At 38.9% G+C, this 22,883-nt stretch overlaps 1 protein-coding gene across 8 annotated transcripts in view; it reads left to right on the top strand.

Annotated features, from left to right (window-relative positions):
* The window catches only part of NRP1 (neuropilin 1), a 114,516-nt gene that overhangs the window by 52,916 nt on the left and 38,717 nt on the right, over positions 1-22,883 (top strand). For all 8 annotated transcript variants that reach the window (XM_086863317.1, XM_086863342.1, XM_086863326.1 and 5 more), the window contains exons 6-7: positions 7,225-7,380; positions 10,054-10,220. In XM_086863317.1, coding sequence (XP_086719443.1) covers positions 7,225-7,380; positions 10,054-10,220 — 323 coding nt within the window. The remainder of the gene's footprint in view (positions 1-7,224; positions 7,381-10,053; positions 10,221-22,883) is intronic.

Raw genomic sequence — 22,883 nt, 5'->3', positions numbered from 1 at the left:
GTGTTCAGTGGTAATATGTGAGAAACCTGCTACACTAAAATAAATTAAATGTGAAGCCTTATAATTAGTCTCCAAATTTTCACAGCTAACCCATGAGCATAGTCCAGACATTTCCAACAAATTGCAGAAACTGGACTTCAGGTACTGGCCCTCTGACTTGCAGAAGAGCTGTATTACAGACCAGTTGCCAAAGCAGAGTATTTCTTTGCCAGAAAAAATGTGGTGTCCATGCAGTTGAAATGATGGTGACTACACAATTACCCAGGTCAGTAAACAGCCACTGAGCTATTCATTCAGATGGCTTCAGTGACTGGGCACTGCAGAGTTCCTCCACTATATTACTCTCTCTCTTCCAGCAGTTTAAGCAAATCCAAAGGTTTTATCTTAATTTGTTAATTTATAATCTCTGATTAGATGGCCTCATGTGTCAGGGTGGGTGTGTTGGGTACCCTTCTGGAACATTTCTGCCATCTCAGTAATTTTCCACTTAGTTGTTGACCTCACTTGACCTTGTGCACATTCACTAAGTGCATAGCTAGATATTAGCTACCCCTATAGAGCCAGAGAGACTCAATTCACCCTCTGCCCAACCCCATATCCCTGCTTTACACTGAGTCTGACAAATAAAATAGCTGCATGATTTCTCTATGTTTTTCATGTACAATCTTGGGTCTGCAAGGTTCGAATCTCCCTTAAGCAGGGCAGGTACCAGTTCTCCAAAGACCCAGAGCCAAAGGCTGCAGCTCCAGCCTCAAAGGGATTGTCCCAGCTGAATGCCCAACCTTCAGGGTGCCCAAATGCCTATATGAGCTGTAGAAACAGCTGTGTAAAGCTGATTATTAGTGATGCCTTTTTCACTGTTTCTGTGTTTGGCATAAGCTGATAAAGAGAAGCATCTTGAAGCTGTCCTTTTTCTTAATTTTTAATTTGTAGCAAAATTCAGTGACTGAAGATTTATGCTGTTTGTGTTGGGCACTAATTACAACTATTTCCCTTTTCCATTTGTGTGATAACTCATATTAATAGATTTTTTGTTTGTTTTATGAACAGCACTGGCAGTTTCTACAAACTGCTAATCCTACATTAATATTTGATTTCAATGAAAATATATAACTTAAGAAATATATTTTAATAACACATTAAAATTTGCCTGTTTTCCTAAATAAATTCTCAGCATAATTTTGATTAAAGCTTCCATTGATGCTGCAGGAAATATATGTCTTTTAACATATATTTTCTCTTTTTTTGTTTTTATTTTATGCTTAATGGGTTTATCATGGTGTTTTTCAATCCACTTCAATAAAGAGTGAAGAAAGACCCATAACAGTAGCTAAAAGACTATTTAGTATTTAATGCCTCAATTAGGAAAACAATATTTTAACAGTACAATAAAGATGTCTGGAACATTTAATAATAGGTTTATTTGTATATAGGCCAAATTTGTCCTGTAAAGCTTGCATTTAAACTGATATTTGAAAAGATGATCCAGTAAATCAATTAATGTGTAATATAACCAAAAAGAAATGCATTATTGTCAGTGTAGAGGGTTTCAAAGCAGTAATTTCCTGGTTCAAGAAAGTGGCTGAGCCATACTGACGACCAATTATCAACAAGCATTATCAGCCTTCCACAAACTGTCTCACAAACTCTCTACACTCAAAATGATCCTCACATCCACTAAGGATACTTGCATGCTTACTTGTAAATATTCTACAGAATTTGCAGGCTGGAAAAATGTTTTCTTAGATACCAACTGTTGAAGGTCGCAGCAGTTGTAGGAAAATGTAGGACAAACCTCAGCCAGCAGTCAGTCTCTCTCGTTTAACTTTACAAAGAAAGATGGAATGTGGTTGCTTTTCTATAAATGCATTGCAGGATGAATCCCTGGGAGGGAACTATTTCAACTGAAGAGCAAAGATGGAACAGGAAATCACTGGTACAACCTGGCCATCAAATGAAAATAGAGAATGTCTGGATACTGGAGAATATATAGAGAGAGTATCTGGGGGGAAAAAAAAATCTCATTTGCATCTACATGGAAACAGTAAATTTCTACACAATGGTGAATTAGAGAGTATGGCTCCCTTTGATGAAGGGAGACTCCCCCAGGATGAGTCTTTGAGCCATTTGTCCATTTCCCTTTAGTTTGTGCAAAAATATTCTACACTATTAACTGGAACATGGGTATGGTCATGTGCACTTCTAATTTCCTGGTGTACTCCCTTGCACAGTTTTAGCACACATCAAATTTGCACTTTCCCAAGAAATTGGTGACACCAGTGAAAGCCAGGGATCACTCTCAACAGGCAAGTTGGTCATGGCCAGCCAGTTTCAGAGGCAAGAGCCACATAGGGCAAGCTTAGTGCCACACTTAGTCTGGTCCCAGGAGCAGCCCTTGGCTACTGGCTGCAGGTCCAGGGGGTATCCCCTGGCCTGCTCTGTTTAATGATATATCCATAGAAAAGGAGGTTCTTTTGCTTTGTTGTAATCCATTGCTGCTCACATGCCCAGTTGTGTTAAAGGTGCTGTTGTATTGATACAAATGTGGAAGAAGAATTTTTTTTAATATGTGGAAAAAATATATATCCTTCATTGCACCTCCCCTGCTCCACAGCAACACAGCTGTGGTTTCCTGGGATGATGGCACTATTGTAATACGAGAGAGAGAACATGTTTTTGGAAAATAGTTGTGGTCTCAAGCAGAGCAGAATTAGATGGACAGCACCCCGAATGTGCATCTCTGGAGAACAGGCTCAGCATTTCAGCCAGGCACAGGAGTCCCTCTGTTCCCAGCAGGGAACAGCATCCCACTCTGACCTGTCTCAACATCTACTTTAGGGCACAGTTAATGGACCTTTGGAGTTTCTTGTCTCCTTGACTGTACTGGAAGCTATGAATCCCTAAGTCAGATGTAAACTTTAGATGCCTAAGTTAGAGCAGATGAAACCAAACATAAGTGGAAAATGTTTTCATTATAGAATTTGATAAGCTACAGTCACTAGAGATCAGCAGGAAATAAATTTGCTGTTTTACACAGTTGTGATTATTTTTTCCTTCCTTTCTCCAAGAAAAGCAAAAAATAAAGAAGAGAAATGTTCTTTTAAACAAATTTTCACAATGATGTTTAAAAGGATATGTCAAAGTCAGTAAGCTTCCATTTACATTTTACTTCTACGTAATTTCCATTTCACTGATGGAAAACAATTTTCTGTTAGAGAATTTGACAGCAACTGTAACAGTCATTCAAAAACACGTTAATCCTGAAATGCTCTGTCACAGTCATGGAGTCCTCAGCCTACCTGGTTGTCCTTTCAGTGGATTGAAGCTGGCAAGTGCTGAGTATTTGCTACTTGATTCCACAAAATACGTGCTTATCTTTGAAGCATGTGAACAGTTAGATTGACTTCAAAAGGAATTCACCAAGGACACTACAGGACTGAAGTTAAACAGTGGTATAAGTGCTCTGCTGTTTCAAGAGAGGAATGGTAGGCATTCAGGAATGCCTCAGACCTGGCATTTTGTTTTGTGAAAAAAACCCTTTTGAAGAATATCTGAGAACTACACATGCTTGTTGCAAATATTGTACAGAAAAGGGACCATAGTTTGAAAGAGATAGCAGGTGGATTTAGAGCAGGGGAGTAAGTAGATCTCAGAATAGAAAGATGTGATTTTGCATGAATAAACTAGATACCAAAAATATCTTTGCCCAAGGCACAGATATATCTCAGCCAGCGTCTGCTGAGAACACTCCATTGATGACTTTGAAGAAAAATAGCCCACTCAAAACGAGGACTAGCTTTAGTGATGAATTGCACATATTCATCATGCAGCTCTCTTTGAAGCTCTATAGGCTGTCTACTAGGGCTCAAACGTAATTTAAAGAAGTTTACATATGGTTTGAGAACCACAGCCTAAGCATTGCTGCTTCAGTCAATACCACAAGAGCTTCCACTGAAGTACAGAGCAAAGCAGAATGCTTTACTGCAGTCATTAACATCAGTGCAAATGAAGGTTGCTATTAATCTAAGTGTGTTTCTCCTGTTGTGGCTGCTTTCTACGCTCTTGTGAGAAGCCATTAAGATCTAAGAGCATACACAAGCTCGGTGTAGTTGACTGCTGGAATGTGAAGACTGAATTAATTTTTCAGCTGTTTTTTCTTCCACATCCTAAATTGTGTGCAAATATTTTTTCAATAAAAATCATAGAGATGTGAAAATACTGTCCACAACATATTTGCATACTTATAAAAAACAACTTTAAAGTTAAATAGGTGGCTCGTTAACGTAGCATTTGTCTCAATATTTTAGAAGTCTGATATACCTTTTTTCTTTGCTTGTTTTTTTGGGAAGTTCTTAACCTAATTCCAAAAGCTAACATTTCAACTAGATGGGTAAAAGTGTATTTCAGTAAGTCTCAGAATTTCCTCACATCAATATTCTTTGTGCAGAAGGGCAAACAATAGTAAGGAAAAGAAGAATCAGTAAGGATAAGGTTTCTGTTTAGTCTTGAACTACCAGCCACTTTCTATATATTCTGTGCTCTGATCTTTAAACATTTAAAAATACTTATTAAGAACAATCAAGGATTTATTCAAGGTGTAGAATTAGATTCTGAATTTTGGGAAATGCATGCAAAATAGGTTTCTTAGTTGTCCCTCCATCTTTTAACCAGAAAGTTACTCAGTTTTCCACTATATCATACTGTGCCTGTGAAAAGAGGAGCCAAGGTCTCCAAAATTGCTACAGCATGGGCAGCCAGATGAGGTAGCTGGCTCACTGAAATGCCTTTGTTCTGCAGGTAGTGTAGAAGCATCCTGGAGTGAGGACATAATCCAAGTGACTCACATTTGGAGTAGCCCTTCCTGGGGGATGCTGTCATAGTAACATAATGGTGCACATTTAGAGGCTGGCCTAATGACTTTTCAGCACCTTCTGCCCTAAAATTCCCTTTTGGAACTCTAGACTTTCTATCATGAAATCCCACCTTGTTTCCTAAGAAATTGTCAGGAAGATGGTACAAAAAAAAACAAACAGTGGCATAGTCTACCTAAGCAGACAGCAGTCTCACCCCTGAATGACTCCCCAGATGAGTTTCCTGCACAGCATTTATTTGATGTGGTGACACACAATGTATTTGATAATTTATTGTCATTCAAAAGTTTTCAAGACTTGAATGGAAAAAAAAATAATAGAAGGGGGGAACTTTGTGTTAGCTATTTATGGAAGAAGGAGAATCTCTATTTCATCGAGTTGTGCTCAGATCAATATCATATTAGCTCAGCAGGGTAAGGTTTACATGATGTGCAAAAAAATTCAATACCTCTTTGTGTCATATTCTGCACATTTTTGGCATTTGCATCCACATAGCTAGCAAAGGGAATAGTACTGTGATGGCAGGGCCAATCTGTTGAAGACTCAAATGCATAATCACTAAATATTTCTTAAAAATTATAAACCAGTGAGTCATGGGGAATCTTAAAGCCTGTCTGCTTTAAACAAAGTTCTCTTCTGTTTGTCATTTCAAAGAGGCTTCTCTACAGGAAATGGGAGGAGGGAGACTCAGAGGCACCATAACATGGTAGCCTTACCCTTCTTATTTTCTTGCAGTTCAGAGCACCATCAGCAACTATAATCTTGAAAGCCATTCTGAGAAAGAGCAGGATCAGAGCTGTTTGCACACAGAAAATGCAAAAGAAAACTGAAAAAAAAAACCCAAAACAAAAAACCTATAGCAACTGGAATGTGTGGGCATTATTTTGTGTTTTTAAAAAGCTGTTGATGGTAGCAGTCTAAAACAAACTTCTCTCTCCGAAACATAAAACCATGAAGCTTTAATGGTTTCTAGGATGAAGAAGAATTCAACTCATATCCTCTATAGGATGTTTCATTCTATCAATGCTGCACTGAAAAACCTTAGTGGAAAAAGTCTGAATTGGCAGGTATTTGAAATGCCATGAGATTGCCAAGGCAACTGAAGACTAACTGTGGCCATAATATGGATAGAAAAGGACATGCTGGCAGCAAGAGCTATAACATCTGAGCTCCCTCTTTCTGGCAACTCTAGGGCCTTACAGAAATGTGTAGCTTACATAATAAAGTTATTCCAAGCTGGAACTGTTTTACTTGTTGGAAAATGCCAATAAATGACTAGAAAATTATGTTAGCTGTAGATTTTCTTTGAACTGTGAATAATTAGGATATCTAAACATTTTATATTTTAAACTGAAAGTGTAATGGACTTCCTAGAGAAATGACAAGGTGTTAATTTAAGCCTGGAAACCAGTGGTGTAAGCATTAGAATGATGCCTTATGATTATTTTCATGATTGACTCCATGGGTGGGTTTTAGCATTATCTTTTCTTATTGTTTGTAAGCACAGATGTACCACCATTCCACAGCCTAGGGACCTATCTGTAGGGAATGCTCAAGTGCTAGAAGGCCACATATGTTGGTTGTGAATTGAGTAGCTTAATTAAGGAAAAAGATTATCTCACTGCACAGCAAATGCTGAAAAATACTAAAATCAGGTTTATACAGTATTAACATGAAGGGAGATCATGTGACAATGTCTGTGTGTGTATTCTGTGGCATGGAGATATACTTAAGAAATTCTTGCTCTTTTGAAAGGATTAGGATTTCACTCTTAAATTATTTTACAGTATTCTTTCATGTTGATCATATGGGCAAAAGAACTATGGGCTCTGAAAGCCTAAGTTAAGGGGGATGAAGAGTCGTTGGTCATAACTTCAATATGAGTCAAAAATGTTTTTCAAAGTTTGAGATGAAGTTAACAGATCATCTGCAGCATAGAGCATAAAACCTGGAAGGCAGTCTTTGTACCAGGTTGGCAAATCAGGCCATTCAGTTGCTCTTGTCATAAATTGGTGCTTCAATCACACTTTGGAAAATACTTGTGGTGCTTCGTATGTGTAATTTTGTGCATCACTGCCCTCTCTGCACACTTTTAAGGACACTTTTTTGAATCTTGGTTCTGTACATTTTCAGAGGTTCATGGAGTGCTATCTGGAGCATTTTAGAAGTATGATTGCTAGTGTAGGATAAACAATTTATTGTTCATCGCTGAATTATTGATGGCATTGTTATTTTGAACTGTTACAGAGGTTCACCATTTCCTGCTGAGGGACTGTCTTTGGGAGGATATTGTGGTGGCACCTATTGTTGTAGGAGCACTGGTAGTTTACTATTGTATGCTGTTTCTTTGCAGTTGGCCCACACATCGGGCGTTATTGTGGGCAAAACAACCCAGGACGTGTCCGGTCTTCAACAGGGATTCTTTCAATGGTATTTTACACTGACAGTGCAATAGCGAAGGAGGGTTTCTCAGCAAACTACAGTGTGTCACAGAGCAGTGTCTCAGAAGGTCAGTATTTATCTATCCCACAGAGCTTCTTGGAAAATACTCTCTGTTATGTCTTCTTACACACCAGGTGTTGCCCTGAAGCTTTAAAGAAAGCTTAAATAAATAAAATGGTGGAGAAGGATTGGTTCTGTTTTCTTTTTTTCTTTTTTTTTTCTTTTTTTTTTTAAAAAGAACAGCTGCCCTTTGAAAAGTGCAAGGAGCAGAATTCTCCTCGCAGTTTTATTCCACTGTATTGCCAGGAAGTTGGGATAATTATTGTGAAGAACTGTGCTGACCAAGGAAACACAGGAATGCAGAGCAATTGAACACTTGCATTAAAACAATGAAACATGAACAATGAATGCACTATCCAAAGCCTTCTTTTATTACATGGAATAAGCTTTGATGATCGATTTCTTGAATAAAAGGAACCCATTTAATATATGTGCTCTTGTTAAACCATTTCATAAGCTATCTAAGCTTTGTTCTCTGTCTCATATTTTTTTCTCAGTTGACTCATTTTCATGCTTACCCTTTGGACAGAGAATGAAACAAAGTGAGGGAAACAGGAAAATAATATGCTGTGTTACACCATGTCCTTGCAGATTTCATTGCTTTCCTCAGTGATAAAACACACACTTTATGTCAAACTCCCTCTCCTTTCTGTGTCTTGCTGAGATTTGAGCAGATTCACACAGATTTGATGTGCTTGTTTAATCAAAAAAGGGACAAAAGCAAAATGAATAAACAGAAAATTTAACTGTAACTCCCCATCTCTCCTGCCTTTTTAACAGCTTTCTTACACACAGGCAGGAACAGGCAATGGGGGACACACAGCTTCCCTGGATGGGAAGCATTGTACCTTCAGCTAGTTTGGTTTTTCCTTATGTAGGTGCTGCTCCTCTCCCTTCATAATTAGGCACAAACAACTTGTGTCCCCATGTCCACCTCCACAATCACCCCATCACACCGAAGTCAGAATTAATAACATCTGCTATGCCAAGATGCCTTCAGATTTTAAACACAGGACAACAGAACAGAAGCTAGTGTGTATGAAAACCCTTTTGGATGTCAAGAGGAAGCATTTCATATGCTGAAGGCTTAGAGAAGTGAGTGGTCTCATTCAGTTTCAGCCATCCTTTCTCTTTGTGTTGTCTGGTCACCTCCACATGACAACCCAATCTACTTAAGTCAGGCACGGGAGATGTCCCATCTCAGTGGACTACAGGGAAAGCAAAATGTATAAATCAAACTAGACACTTTTTAGGTCTCTTGATATTACTCCCACCTATCAGGTTTTGCATTCTTTGTAGCGGCTTACGGCTTTCCTTCAGATTTCAAGCAGAAGTTCTTTTCCTTTGAGTCTTACCCTAATGTAGTTCAGCTTCAGTACTTACCATGCACCTAATACAGAACTGGGGGAGAGGGAATTGCAGAGGGAATGCTGTTAGTTTGATTCAGTTACTGGAAGCCACAACTACACTTCCTACAAAATACCTTGATAACATTTCTGAAAGTAGAATTTTGGATCCCTGATAAAAGATTCTTTTTTTAAATTATTTTTTTTTAAAAAAAAAAAAAACAACATTTTTTTCACAATACTTTAATTTTCATTGAAAACCCAAAACTTTGTTTATTTAAAGCTCATTTGTTCAATTCATGGTTTTTGAAACTTTCAGCTCAGCACCCACCCCTATCAGAGAAACATCATCTCCAGAGAAGTTGCAGTAAAAAGGAGCATATATCTAACTCCATTTCACACAGTTATTTTAGCTTTAATTCTAATAAAGGAATTAATTATATTTCTATATTGTGAATTCCTTGCACAGAAGCATAGGCACATGGGATTTTTTATCCTGCCCTTGTACTGGGGTTGGTAAACTTCTGATATGAAGACCCAGGAGCACTTGGTTTTGAGGATCTGTCTGTAGCTAATGGCTTCTCTTGCCTTAGTTGAGGTTGGAGCCTTTATTTTTGAAGACTGAGAGAAGAATTGAATCACTCTGCCCGATCAACCTTTGAACTTGCTATAGTGATTAGGAAGTCAATTGATTCTAAATTAACTAGGTAATTTTTGTGTCAGCAAACAGAGATTGAATGGAGATGATCAACTCATTTACAATACACCATGTTACAGAAGAGGTGGTAATCTCCTTAAGTCAATAATTTTGTGGCCTGAGTTCAAATTTTGTTGATCTATTTCACTCCAAAGTCCAGAATCCAAAGAGAATGACTAAAATTCTAATAATATTTTTTAATAATTTTATATTTTTTGTACTGAAGTAAATAGTTTTAGAATCAAATTATTTCATAAAGTCATCTAATTTGTCATTTCTGGGCTTGTGCATAATTTTGAGATGAACATACATTGTCTTATGTTATGAATCCACAGGAGTGTCTCTGCTAGCCTAGGATAGACACTTCTATTGTCCTATACTGAAATGGCCACAATACTGGGCTAAAAATATTTGTATAGCATTATTATTGCAGGAATTGCCATGGCAACTCGAATGGCAGTATTAAGAATGACACCATAAGCCCAACACTGCCTCACTTTAAGTTCCTAAAGTATTCAAAGTCACATAAAAATAAATTCTTTAGATATTCATATTCAAAGCAGGGAAATGTTTTTATTATTCAAAGTCTAAATCAAAAAGCTGACCATAATAATGATGGTAATTTATTTTTCTTCAGATTTCCAGTGCATGGAACCACTAGGTATGGAGTCAGGAGAAATTCACTCTGATCAAATCACTGTCTCCTCCCAGTACAGCGCTATCTGGTCTTCAGAAAGGTCCCGGCTAAATTACCCTGAGAATGGATGGACCCCAGGGGAAGATTCTATCAGAGAATGGATACAGGTAAAAAGATAACATTTTAAAGATGTTATTAATAATACTCTATGGAGTTAATTTAATGTGGAGAATGCAAAAGAAAGAAAAAAAAAAAAAAACACAGCAAAGTACTTCTACATAATTTAAGAATCATTGCAAGTGGGGAATAGCTCATATTCCTCATTAGACAAACAAAAAAAGACTTACTCCCAAAGGCATAGAAAAAGAAAAGGTCAGGAAGATTAATTCTTCTGCTTCCCACATCTATTGTTTTTGCAGTCTTCTGGGCACAAATAACAGAGATTTTGGTTTAGTGGAAAAGTCAATATTAGTTTAACATGCACTTAAAGTGGAATGTCCCAGTAAACTGAGTATGTGCTATGTCTCTAGCTGATTACTGTTAAGTGTTAATACAGTGTGGTGTTTTCATGCACTCAGATTTCACCTCAGAAGACCTATGTCCCTTCTAGAATGTGTTACTCACAGAATGAGTTCAATGGTCTCTGTCTGGTGGCTATTCTTCCACATCCTTAAACACAACATTCATTACCGAGATGGGCTGCCTCGGCTCTGCTCTGTTAACACAGGAGAAATCCTGAAAACATTTGTTACCATGAAGAGGCTCCTTGAGTTCAGTCAATCTCTTTGGACTTGTTTGCTCTGTATTATCAGGTCCATAGCTGAATGGTGCATAACTCCTGAACAGATTCAGATTATTCATATCAATTACTGTTTACAAAAAAAACTATACTAGCAGGCAAGTATTAATATCATTATATGAAAAAACACTGTTTTTCCTCAATTTTAAGTTGACTTACACGACTTGCCTGAAACCTCGATTATATTTCCTGAATTGGCAAACACCAAGAGAAATATTATATCTATATTACTAATATTGAAAACTTGTTTGTAGATTTGAAACATTCCTCCTATTTCTGTTATTTTCTATAGGAAATTACTAACTGACATATAAAAACAATGCCTTATTAGCCTTTCATACAAATGTTCACACTGATGTTTCCTGTGAGGTTTGATGTCTGCAAGAAAGCTCAAAAACATGTTGAGTAGTAGTTAGTAAAGGGAAGAAAGAGGGGGAAATCTTTCATTTCTGATCCCTGGCACACAACGGGGCTCTCAGGTGTCCTGCCTGGGGGCCCCTGTGCATCCTGAGCTCTTGGCAGTCATGTACAATGGACCTAATCAGACTTCAGAGTGGCCAAAAAAAAATCTGTTGATCCTTTTTTCATTACTTAGGAACAAACATTAAAATCTCCTCAACCTTATCTAAGTGCAAGGCTTGTTATTAATCATTGCCACTTGCAATCCATGGAATGCACATAGAAAAAGAGTGGAATGCATCAGAATCAAATTCCATGTGTTTCATCTGGTCAGAGAACCGCCACTTTTCCTCTTTTCCTTCTTTTCTGCTGTCACTTGCACATTTATGATCAGATAATCAAAACAAGAGAGTTAGTCAAATCTCATTCATGTGTTCTGTGTGCTTATTAACTTTATTAAGTTACGATAACTATGTACCTGTATATTACCTATATATATATTTTAATCCTTTCACTTAGAACTAGATCTTTCTGAGAAAAAGTTTCAAAGGACTTCTTCTGACCATAAACTTCTTTAATAACAGACACATAACAGAATTCAAACTACTCCTGGTTTTATCCTTAAAACAGCTCTGGTACTCTGGTACCTCAGGCCTCCTGCACATGAATTGCTCTACCTCCTTTTCCTCCTGCCATACGCCAGGATGCTCAGGGGCTGAAACAACCACTGAGCAAAACTTTTAGCAGCTTTTTGCTGCCTCCAGCTACCACATCTGCCCCAAAGTTAGTGGTTACTTGCATGCTGTGCTGCTCATGCCACGGTTCTCATCTACTTCCCCCAGCTCCTGGTCTGGAAAAAGCAGCACAGAGCATTTCCTTGAGCAATCCCTTGGACATCTCCTTCTCTGGCCAGGGCCCATGAGGAGGGACCTGCTCCCCCAAGGGAGACTTCATCACAGAGCAATTAGGCTGTAGCTGTGTCCTATTGGCAGGACTGAGCCTACAAGTCTTGCTTGAAGATTCATTGCATTGAGTAGAGATGCTTTATGTGTGGTGCAGAAGAACTGCTAATTAGTTTCTATCACTCAGCCTGTGTAGCAGAAGGAACTGAGCTAGTTCAGAGATTCAGTATATTGTCCCCTTTCACAAGGTACAACACCTTAACTCACCTTTGGTTCTGATCATTCTTATTTGGCTCTAATTATGTTTATTTTATGTGGTTTAATTCTATACTGACGTTGATAATTCAAACTTCCAACCGTGTTCTAAGTGCTTCCCTGTTAATTGACAATCTTGAGATGGGTGCTAAGGGCTTCAGACCACCAGAAACCTTAATAAAAGGGTCCTTGTTCATATGAACCTCCATCTTCTACAAAGTCTTGATACTTACTGGCAGTAAGTGCATGTTGTGAATTTGTGTCTGGATAAAATATTGAAGTCCCATGTTTCCTCTGTACAAATATCCCTGGGAACAGATGTTCATCTCCATAAGAGCTTACAGACAAACAACCAAGGACATGTAACTGATAAAGTACTCTGAAATTACCCATAGAAGCAAAATGTAATATTTTATAAAAAGGAGGAAGGCACTTGTATGTGAAGGACTGAGGTCACTTTGTTCTGCTTTGTTGTGCATGCTATTGTACACTAGTCATTTATGTGAAGTATTTGCTTTTGTGCAGTGCAGCATAAATGGATTTTTGCTGCACAGTGCAGAACTCTAGATATTCAACAGAAAAAAAACAAAGCTGAAGGATACAGCAATGCTGAACTTAGAACTTTCAAAGTGAAAAATTCTGCCTATATGCCCTTGTCTGAGAGACAGAAGTTCTGTGTATATCAGTTAATCATTAATTTTTTCATAATTGCAGGTTTCCATACCTGCACAAACACTGCAGCTGGTTAAATAGTGATATCTGCCTTTGAGCTGCTAATGTGCATATGCAACTAGGGCATATATATGAGCTTTGTACAGTATATGAGCTATGTTCAGCTATGCGCAGAACAGCTTGAAAATTCACTTCCAAATATTAATTTCTTCAGTGTGTTGGGGGATTTTTGTGTAGGGGAAATACTATAGTTTTCCTTTCCCTTCTTTTTGCCTCTCCCTTCAAGGTTAAAGTTTTTGTTAAGAGGAAAGAAACAGAAAACCTCATTGAGTGTCAGCCAAAGGAGATTGGGATCTATAGAGGACATCTAGAGGGCACAAGATATTATTGTCTCCTTTGAGTTCCTGAAGTCTTTTGGACCATTTTGACAAAAATAATTAGGAAAATGGTGTTGGCTTGTTATAAGTAACGGATTTGCATGAGTTCCATCTGTGGACTTGAAACCCATTATTTTGTGAAAAAAACTAGATTGCTGCTTTGTGGCTGACAGGTATGAACTCCTGAGTCCATCTGAGTGCCACCTGCTTACAGGGCTCTGTTAAATGAAAGTTGCCTTTCCCTTCCTTTCCTTTGTTGTTTGAAAATCAGTGTCAAAGCTTAGATTCAAAATAACCATAGTACAGTCACACTGTAAGTCTGCCAGAACTTTCTCCATTTTATTTTTACCCTCAAACACACTTTGAAAATTGCTCAACTAACATGAGCTTTGGAGTTACTCGTTAATCAGAAACAGAGTCACTCTAGATTGAATTTCTTCTTTAAAAACACATTAATGAGTCTGTGAATTTTCCAATATGAAGGGAATAAATGCATGAAGGAGCAAGGGCTGCCAAAAATATGCATGAAGGTAGTTTATTGTTATATGGGATGTTATTAGCATCTCAACCTTAAGCTCAGCCTACTTGTTTATTGCACTTATGTTTCACACACTTGACTGCCCTTCAGTTTGAAACAGCATAATTTAAAATAAAAAATAAAACCAGCCCTTTAATTTAATCAAGAGCAGGGAACTGCCATTGCAATGTAAGTCATTGTCCCTCGTTAACGTATCCTTTCACAGGAAAAATAGTATAGTGTTTCCATTTCTGTAATCTGAACAACAAACATGCTAATAGGTATCAATTACCAGCCAGTTTCAGTACTTAGAACCAGTAAGAAGGCCTATGCAAGGGTTTCACATCTGGTTTTAGTGAAATTGTTCCTGTCTGTGGTATTTAAAATTTAAAGAACTCCTGTTATTGTGCAATTGGGAATCCTAGGGGAGTACAATGTTAATGAAATCCATAATGCGCAAGGATTTTATGATTGCGTTTTCAAGGCATTCCTTCAAAAGGGACGACTGACGCCTGCCATGGCAGCAGTAATTGTGTTTTTACAGAGTAGATTTAATGTTTGCATTTAAGAAAGCAGTTACATTTACACTTATCTGAAAAAATAACATGCGAAATCTTTATACTTAGGGGCCTTTTTGCATCTTATTTCTCAGTCCTCAGAGAAGGAGCCACGGGCCATTGTGCGTGGCAAGCTGTAGTGGCTCGGGGATGCCGCCATGGGTTGTGGCCAGAGCCCCAGGGCAGGAGCAGGGAGAGCTCCAGAGCAGCGCCCGCAGGGAGAGGTGTCCTCAGCTAAAGACACTTGAAACCCGCGTGTGTGGCTTTGAGGGGAGACTGATTGCCTATTACCAGGGTCACTGGGAACCTCTGCTGCCATCAATCCTCATCATGGGGTGGGTTTTCAAACCCACAAGGAGCAACACCTTCTGGGGGCTTTTACTGCAGGATCTGTATGTTTTCTATCAAAATGTTTCTTCTAATGCATATAACACAGATCTTTTTGCGCTCCCACCAAGCTGGATGACAGTTTCTGGGTGGCAAAATTTTTCTCTCATCCTGTAACAGTGAGTGAGACCTCCAGCTTGCCCAGAGACCAAAACATGTTTGTAAATAACACAAAATGTTCGGTTCACATTATTCTGGGTTAGGACAAAACCATAAATCCAGCTTTAAAAATCCTAGTATCAGATCAAAACTTTGCAGCCATAAACCAAAAAGTACTAGTCTGGTACAAACACGCTCTGCCAGTTCAAATTTGTTCAAAATGGTTAACAGGGGGTTAACAAAAGTAGACATTATGCTCTTGGATTGAGCATCGTCCATCATTCTGCAGCTGTCATAGGGCCATACACTAAGATGAACTCCTTATTGTGTGTTCTGGCTAATATGACACAAATCCAGCTAATCCAGCCCAAATCTATACTTGCTGAGTTTTTCAGCAGGACACAGATCTACTACTACATGTAAACCTGCAGGCTCAGGGGTTGGCACAGGGAGCAGCAGCTTGGTCTGCTCCCTCTGGCTCTGCCTGCCAGTCTCTATCTCATTGCCCACCCATCCCTTTGGCACCTACAGCCCCTGCAGCAATTGGAGACCTCTAGACCGGTCAGCCCCAGGAATGTCAGCTGATCTGCTGCAAAATTCTCCCTCTGCAACTTGCAGCATTCAGGAGTCTGGAGAAAGGCCAGAGAGGTAACAGTGGGTCTCTTGAAAAAACAACCTGGGAGATCCCCCTTGCCTTCACTGATTGAAATATCAGTTGTTTATTTAACACTAACTCTGCTGTGCAAGGAAAATATACTCCCACTGATTTAAAGCATTTCTCTGTATACACTACTTCACGGAATTGAGAGGGAACTCTGAGATGGAATTTGCCTTCCACATTTGTCTTCATTCCTTTAGTTTTTAACCTACATTCTTCATTATTTGCCTCTTTGTAAGCGAAACCCAGGAGCATACATCACTGATGTGAACTGGTATATAGATTAATACTGATTTATTTCCATATCACTTCTGAAAATAATTGCAGTTCATCATTTGGTGTCTTGACCTTTCATCTATGTCATAGCTGATTTCCTTATCAGGTATTCACTTAAAAACATAGTCAGTATTTATAATTGCTGCTGCACAGCACATTTGTTTCATTAACAGGTTTATTCTTATTTCAGGTAGCTGTTTAGGCTGACTTTACCTGGCAAACTTATCTAAATATTTCACATAAAAGCTCATGGGTGTGCTAGTCAACAATGCCTATTATTTTTATTACTTATGTTTCTTTCGGAGCTTGGTACAGAAGGGGCAGCATATTACAGCATAGGATAACATGAAAACTGGGAAATCTCAGCCTCCCAGTTCTCCTGGCCTTTGAAGGACTGCCTGAGAGCTGGAGTTCAAGGCTATGTGGTGGGGCTTGCCCATCATTAGGGAGCACACTGACATTAAAGCACAAAAACCGTCAGTCCTTTGTCTTCTCTACCACTTTAAATTACAAGTCGTGAATTTGGTTCATGTCATTTTACAGTTCATAACTGAACTCCAGAAATCACAAAAAGCAGAGTTAGCTTTGTGTGGAAAAGTGTTACAGTTATCTTAGCAGTCTTAACATGCTTTGCACATGGGCAAAGAATGACAAAAGAATATTCCTTTCTGGAAATCACAGCTAGCACAGACTGTGACACAACGCAGAACCGGGGTTAATTGACCCAGCAGGATACATTCATACCTTTATTTACTGTGACATGGGAATAAATGGTAGAGTTTCACAAAGGCAAGTACTGAAATTAGACTAGAGGGAGAGGGAGAAATAAAAGGGCCCTACAAAGTATGAAGGTTTTTTGATTATTCAAAGTGCTTTAAGAGCTATTTTAGTACCAGAAAGTTCCCAGCTATAGATTTATCACTCTGGGGAGGCTGAAGAGATGCTCAGAGAACTGTGCAAAACCGTTGGCAGCCTTATTGCTCCAGAAGTGCAGGTGCAAAATGCAGTTTAGAAGAAAATCCTCTCTACCTCCCTCTGACATGTTTCAACATCAGACCTAATACAGAGGGGGGTCCTGTGTGACTTCGAGCAATCCTGAGCGCAACATATGGAGGAGCAGCAGAAGCTGAGCCCCTCCGAGCCTCCACTGCCAGCCTAATCATTATAATAGTTTCAGTTTTTTCAGGGGATCCATTATGCAGAGATCTGTAGTTTGTATGTAGCTCTGTAATTACCTATGCATCCACATCCCCGTCCAGCCCTACATCCCCTCAATGGCTTGCAAGACAGATGGCCCTTTAGAGCTGAGATAGTGAATTAAAAATGTGTCCACCAAAAGCACTGATTCAGCAACTAATAAAATAATTTTGTAAATTTATCTCATTTTAGTTGGTTCCACGAGGCAAAGAAATTAAAATCCGTAAATCAAAACTAAATCTAGTTTTAAACTAACCACCACAGGCTTGTTTCATTTAGTTTTTGGGCTTTTTAAAATCACATCTTGTTCTTTATTTCACAGAAATTAAATCCACTTACTCTGTACAAAGTGATTCTTCTCTCTCTTTTGTTTTTGTTTGTTTGGGGTTTTTTTCATCCACCAGGTTCACATGTTTGGCTTGACTCAAAATGTTTGTTGTAGTTTGCTGGGTTTTAAGCTGCCATCACGCCAAGAAATCAGTTGTTTGTGCCATTCTGCTGGGTCGGGGAGCTCTCTCCCAGATGGTTTGCAGACCCTGTGGGGGCTGAGACAGCCTTGCCCACCCAGTACCAAGCAACACATCTTAAGCAACACCACAGCCAGGACCTCCTGCAGAGGTGAAGGAAGGTACCTCAAAGGGAGATTTTTCTGGGTCTGGCAGAAATAAATTAATCTACAAGACTTGGCAGGTGTCAGACTGAGGGTGAGGAAAAGCTCAAGGCTAGAAGTTAAGTGACTAAGGGCAGTGGCTAGAAACAGAGCCTTGGGTAGGAGCACACAGCTGAGGTGTGTTATAATAAGCAGACTTATTACTGAGCTAAAGGTCTCTGTTCTCACGGGGCCAGCCTGGGCTGGAGATGAGAGCTGTGCTGCTGAGTGCTTTGCAGAGACGATTATGCATTTTTATTCACTCTTTCCACACCTGCACAGTAGTATGAAGCTGTAGAGTTCATGAGTCCTATGGGTCCTTCCCCATCCCAGCATCCATGCTCCAGATTTTCAGTTGCTGAGCTATTATTTACCTCCCCTGTCATCCTGCTTTTCTGTCCCAGTTCAATTCTGTTCTGCCCATTAGGTGACATTTTCACAGCAGTAGCAAAATAGGTAGAGTGGAAGGATAAATGAGATTTCTTCCAAGTGGTAAATACCTGCCCTTCAGAAAGCAATTTGTCTTTTCCCCTCCCCTGCCGAAAAAAGAAAAGAAAAGTATCTTTCAAAAAGGAAACAATTTCATTTTGTCTCTGCCTCTAATGTTTTCATTTAAGGTTAAAAAAAAAAAAAAAAGTCTTTAAAAAGGCATCGGAATAACCTCCAGAGCTGACTGGTAAACAAAAGCTGCTAGCAGAGAAAATAAGTTGACCAAACATTAAGCTGAGATTCGGTTCCTGTGTTTTCAGGCACAACTGGCTTCTCATCAGGGAAGTGCTGTTTACACATAACTTCACCAACCAGCTGTACCTGTGTAGTAGTCTGGTCTTCCTCTTCTTGGCAGCATTCTGTGTTGAACACTTCAGCCAAACCCATTTCTGATGTTGATCCTCTTGAAGATGATGAAAGGATCAGTTTGTCCTATCACATATCAAACCAGGGTATATTTTAACTGGTTGTATTTAGGTTACAGATTATTGTACTAAAGACTAAAGTGTCTTTCAGCCGTAACAGATACGGGAGCAAGTTCTTCTCCAATGCAAATACTATTAACACCAGGCTATGGACAGAAGGGCTAACATAGCACAGAATAATTTTTAAATGTTCTTATCAGACCTTAAAAATTAGCTGTCCATAGGAGGGTTCCCCCTCTTTCATGATATGCTTAACTAAGAAAATACATCCTGTGTTTATTTTTAAAAGCCACAGCACTTAGAAATCAATAGCTTGTCTCTTTACATAACTGCAGATAGAGTAACTTTAAGATAGATAGAGTGGGGGTACAAAAACCAGGCACCATTATCTGGCCAAAGAAATCCTAGAAATGAAATCCTCCTGCCTGAATTTTGAGCATACTTTGTTGAGGGAAGGAGAGAGCTGGGGGCAGCCAGTCTCCCTGGCTTGCTTTAGCACTTGGGGGAAGTTGTCTTGGTAGTTGGTGACCTGTTCAATCCTTCTGCTGTCCCACTTCCTCCTCCAGTGCAGGACAAGAGCAACCACTCTCAGTGGTCTTCCAAATCACAGCCTCAGAAGTGTTTAATCTGTATGTGTTCATTTCCTCAGAGCTGTGAGGGACACACCAGAAAAAGTGAAATAATCTTTGCATGTGCAGTCTGTCGCTCATTTTTCAACCTACATTTACAGCACCCTCACCACACTGTCTAACTGTAGCTACCTGACATTTTTCTAGAAGATAGCAAAAACTCATATTTTAAAAAAGCAGTGACTTGCTTCGTGACCCAGCAGTAAATTAAAATCATCATATACAATGTGTATGAAATAGAAAATTGAATTTTGGTGCAACAAAACTGACAGTTCCATTTAACAGAGAATAAATGAATGCAGGCTCCTGTGGGTGAATGACTGCTTTAAAGAGGCTCTGCCGATTTTCCAAGATGAGAAAGCTGATCAAAAGAAAATACATGTATTTCCATGTGGCACAGGTTATACACCTATTTCAGTGAAATTAGGCTTAAAAAGTATTATACCACAGACACTGGCACTTTTTTCCTCATTTTGCTGTGTTTTTTTATAGAAAACCCAAAGCCTGAACTCTCAAAAATATCTGAGTGTAGTAAATTCCAGTTATTTCAGTGGAACTGACGCTGAACACAGTGATTGCACAGTCAGATCTATCTATGCCATCAAGGTGTGCTGTCTGAGCCAGGAGAGGTTTAATTTTGCACAGTATATCATCCCTTGCTTAGCAGCTTCCTACCATTAGCATAGGTATGCTGTGAAACAGGAAGAAGTTATTACTGTGTGTTTACACATGTAGTACTGTACTTACACTCAAAATACCAGATCTATAAATCAAGCCCTTCTGCCTGTACCCCCTGATTTTGACAGGACAGCAGCTGGCACAAAAAAATCCCAACAAACAAACAAACAAACAAACCAAAAAAAAAAAAAAAAAAAACCCTTATATAGGCAAAATTCATGTTTTTTCCACCCAAAGTCTGGTTATTCTCATGTGAAGAAGTCTGAGAGAGAAGCTTTGGATTACTTGTTTCTCATTTTTGCATTAGTTGCTCAGTACACTTAGGGGAAAGAAAGTCCTACAATTATGCCCTTCTTTCAGAAAAGAGTGGTTCTGTAAGTATTGCTATAGAGTTTCCCTTTTCTATAGTTTCTTACACAAACCAGGGAAGGTCACATTCAAACTGCACTAAATAGTTGTCTTCATTCCAGATCAGAGGATTAAGCTCAGGTTTAAAATTAAATGTAAATTACAAATAAGTATTCAGAAAACGTTAATTAAAAGTATTACGTTCCTGACTCATTTATTGCTCAGCAAGGGTTCCTAAGTATCTTAGCTGGAGAAAGGGGCCATTCACATTCCTCCTTTTTTTTGACCAAGTCATTGTACATGTCTTAGGTTATCCATTTGCAAGTTAATGTAGTGCTGAAGCAAAGGTTTTCATTTTAAAAGAAGTAATATTTCACAGCAAGATATGTTCCTGCAAGATGTAAAACAATCTTTTTCTAAAGCACTGGGAGTTAATCAGCCTTTCTCTCCATTGCTACAGAGAGGATGTGAATGGCATAAGATGCTGATTGCTTAGATCCCAGAGTCTATAGAAAACCCAATACGATTACATTTTCCTCCCTTTGTTATCAGAGTTTATTGTATCTTGGTGTTCAGGTTTTAAATAGTGTTCAAGTAAGAAAAATAAATTAGGAAAAAGGTATTTTCTGAGTCTCCTGAATAACGATGGCGTTGCATCAAAGCGCCACATGAATGCGTGAGATGGAGCTTGCAAATGAGGAGCAGGGGGATCGTTCCCTGTTCCCTGCGTGTGCCCTGGACGAATCCCACCCTCCGTGTCGCGGGGAGCAGCGCTCTGCCCTCGCCTGTGGGCCAGGCTCCTGCGGGGACCCGCACCCCAAGTGTCACACACAGCTGGAGGGACGGTGGCAGCGCCGCTCCCGGCCCCTCGCAGCGTTCCTCTCTCGCATCTGATCTTTATGGTTTCCACACTGCAGCGATTCGGTTTGCTGGATTCTGGAAATGTCTCCAGTTAAAATGCTAGTGTATTAACCTGCTGTACTGAGTCTCTTTTGTTTCTCTTTACCAGAGTGCTGCTTGCCAATTTTTATGACTACAGCAGATTTTACTATTCAAACAGAACCAGATGGAACACCAGTTCAAAGAACATGTCAGAATTAAATATTTCTTTTTTAATTAGTTGCTTCTGATTTATGCAAAAAAAAATTAACATAAGAGTGGGAGAATGTGCCATGAATCCAGATGCAACACAGCCCACACAAGCATTATCTTTTCTCTGTCAGAGACACAGAAGCTTTTTCTTTTATTCTTTTCTTGTCTTTTTTTTCCTTTATGTTTCTGGATTTCATTTTTCTTATGCTTTCTGCATCTTTTCCTTCTTGAATCAGCCTCATAATGATGACTGAGGCTCTCTTATGTTTATCGGTCATACTTTTTCACCATTATCCTAAATTTTCTCCTATAGAAACTGGCTGATGTGTTTCTGAGAAAAGTTACTGTACATAATCCTGTGACCACAGCATCAGTAGCTCAACTTGATAGCATCTTTTGACTCAATTCTTTGTTTGAGTTGGGTGAATCTTTACACTTACGTTTTTTAATTCTGCAAAAAGGGTTTTGAGCAGAAGGTAAAGATTGTGAGGAATATATATTTCAACTGCTAAAGAAAGGTTCATTTCTCTTTTGCTGCCAAGAATTCCTATGTCTTTGGCTTGAATGTTTGCTCATCTCTTCTTCCATGCTTCCCCATTTTTGCCAAGTCACATAAGCATAATTTTAGTAAAACATGCTGACTGGGGACAGTTGTTAGGCACAGACTACAAGTTGAGAATGTGATTAGCTACGTTCCCTTTTGGGGGAATTTTTTCATGATGTTGCTGTCAAGGTCAATGAGAAAGACTTCAGTGACTCAGGAGAGCTCTTAATAAGAACAATATTTTCTCCCCACTTTCTTTAGGAGCTGCCACAAGTATCACTGAGAGTTTTACACAAAGATCTAAGGTAGTTTACAGGCTGAACTATTTGCACTTAAATCCAGGATGAATATTTACAACCTGTCATTAATCAAGGAGTTGTGCTCTTGTAATGACTACTCATTTCAAGAATGAAACTTTTGGAAGTAAATTTCCAACCAAATTAATTAGACTATTTTCAGATTTTCTACTGGAGCCTGTCCCATTTCTACTTAGCATTGCAATCTAAGAAATTAAGGAATTAAGTCATAGTTGTATATACCTCATGAGAAAGCATGATTGGCCAAATCAACAGCAGTGTTAAGAAAATAGATCAACTCTTGCTTAATTAAATATTTGACAGAAGAGTGAAGCGTCACAACAGTTAATCTGACTCAGAGCACTGTATGCTATCTAGGGAAATGACACGGTTCTCTAAAAATATTTGCTTTGGTATGCTGTGTCAAGTGATGGATTGTTCAGCTTTTCAAGCCACAAGAGATGCCCACAACAAAAAGCTTCCTGTTGTTAATCAAACTCCAGCACTCAGTACTTTATTTTCTCAGGCTGTTGAACAGACCTACAGTAGGAGTGTTAAAAGCTGGCAAAACTGCTCCCTTGCTAC

The sequence above is a fragment of the Cyanistes caeruleus genome, chromosome 1, assembly GCF_971803275.1.
Source record: "Cyanistes caeruleus chromosome 1, bCyaCae1.hap1.1, whole genome shotgun sequence".
NCBI classification, from domain to species: Eukaryota; Metazoa; Chordata; class Aves; order Passeriformes; family Paridae; genus Cyanistes; species Cyanistes caeruleus.
This window is presented reverse-complemented; position numbering and strand designations above follow the sequence as displayed.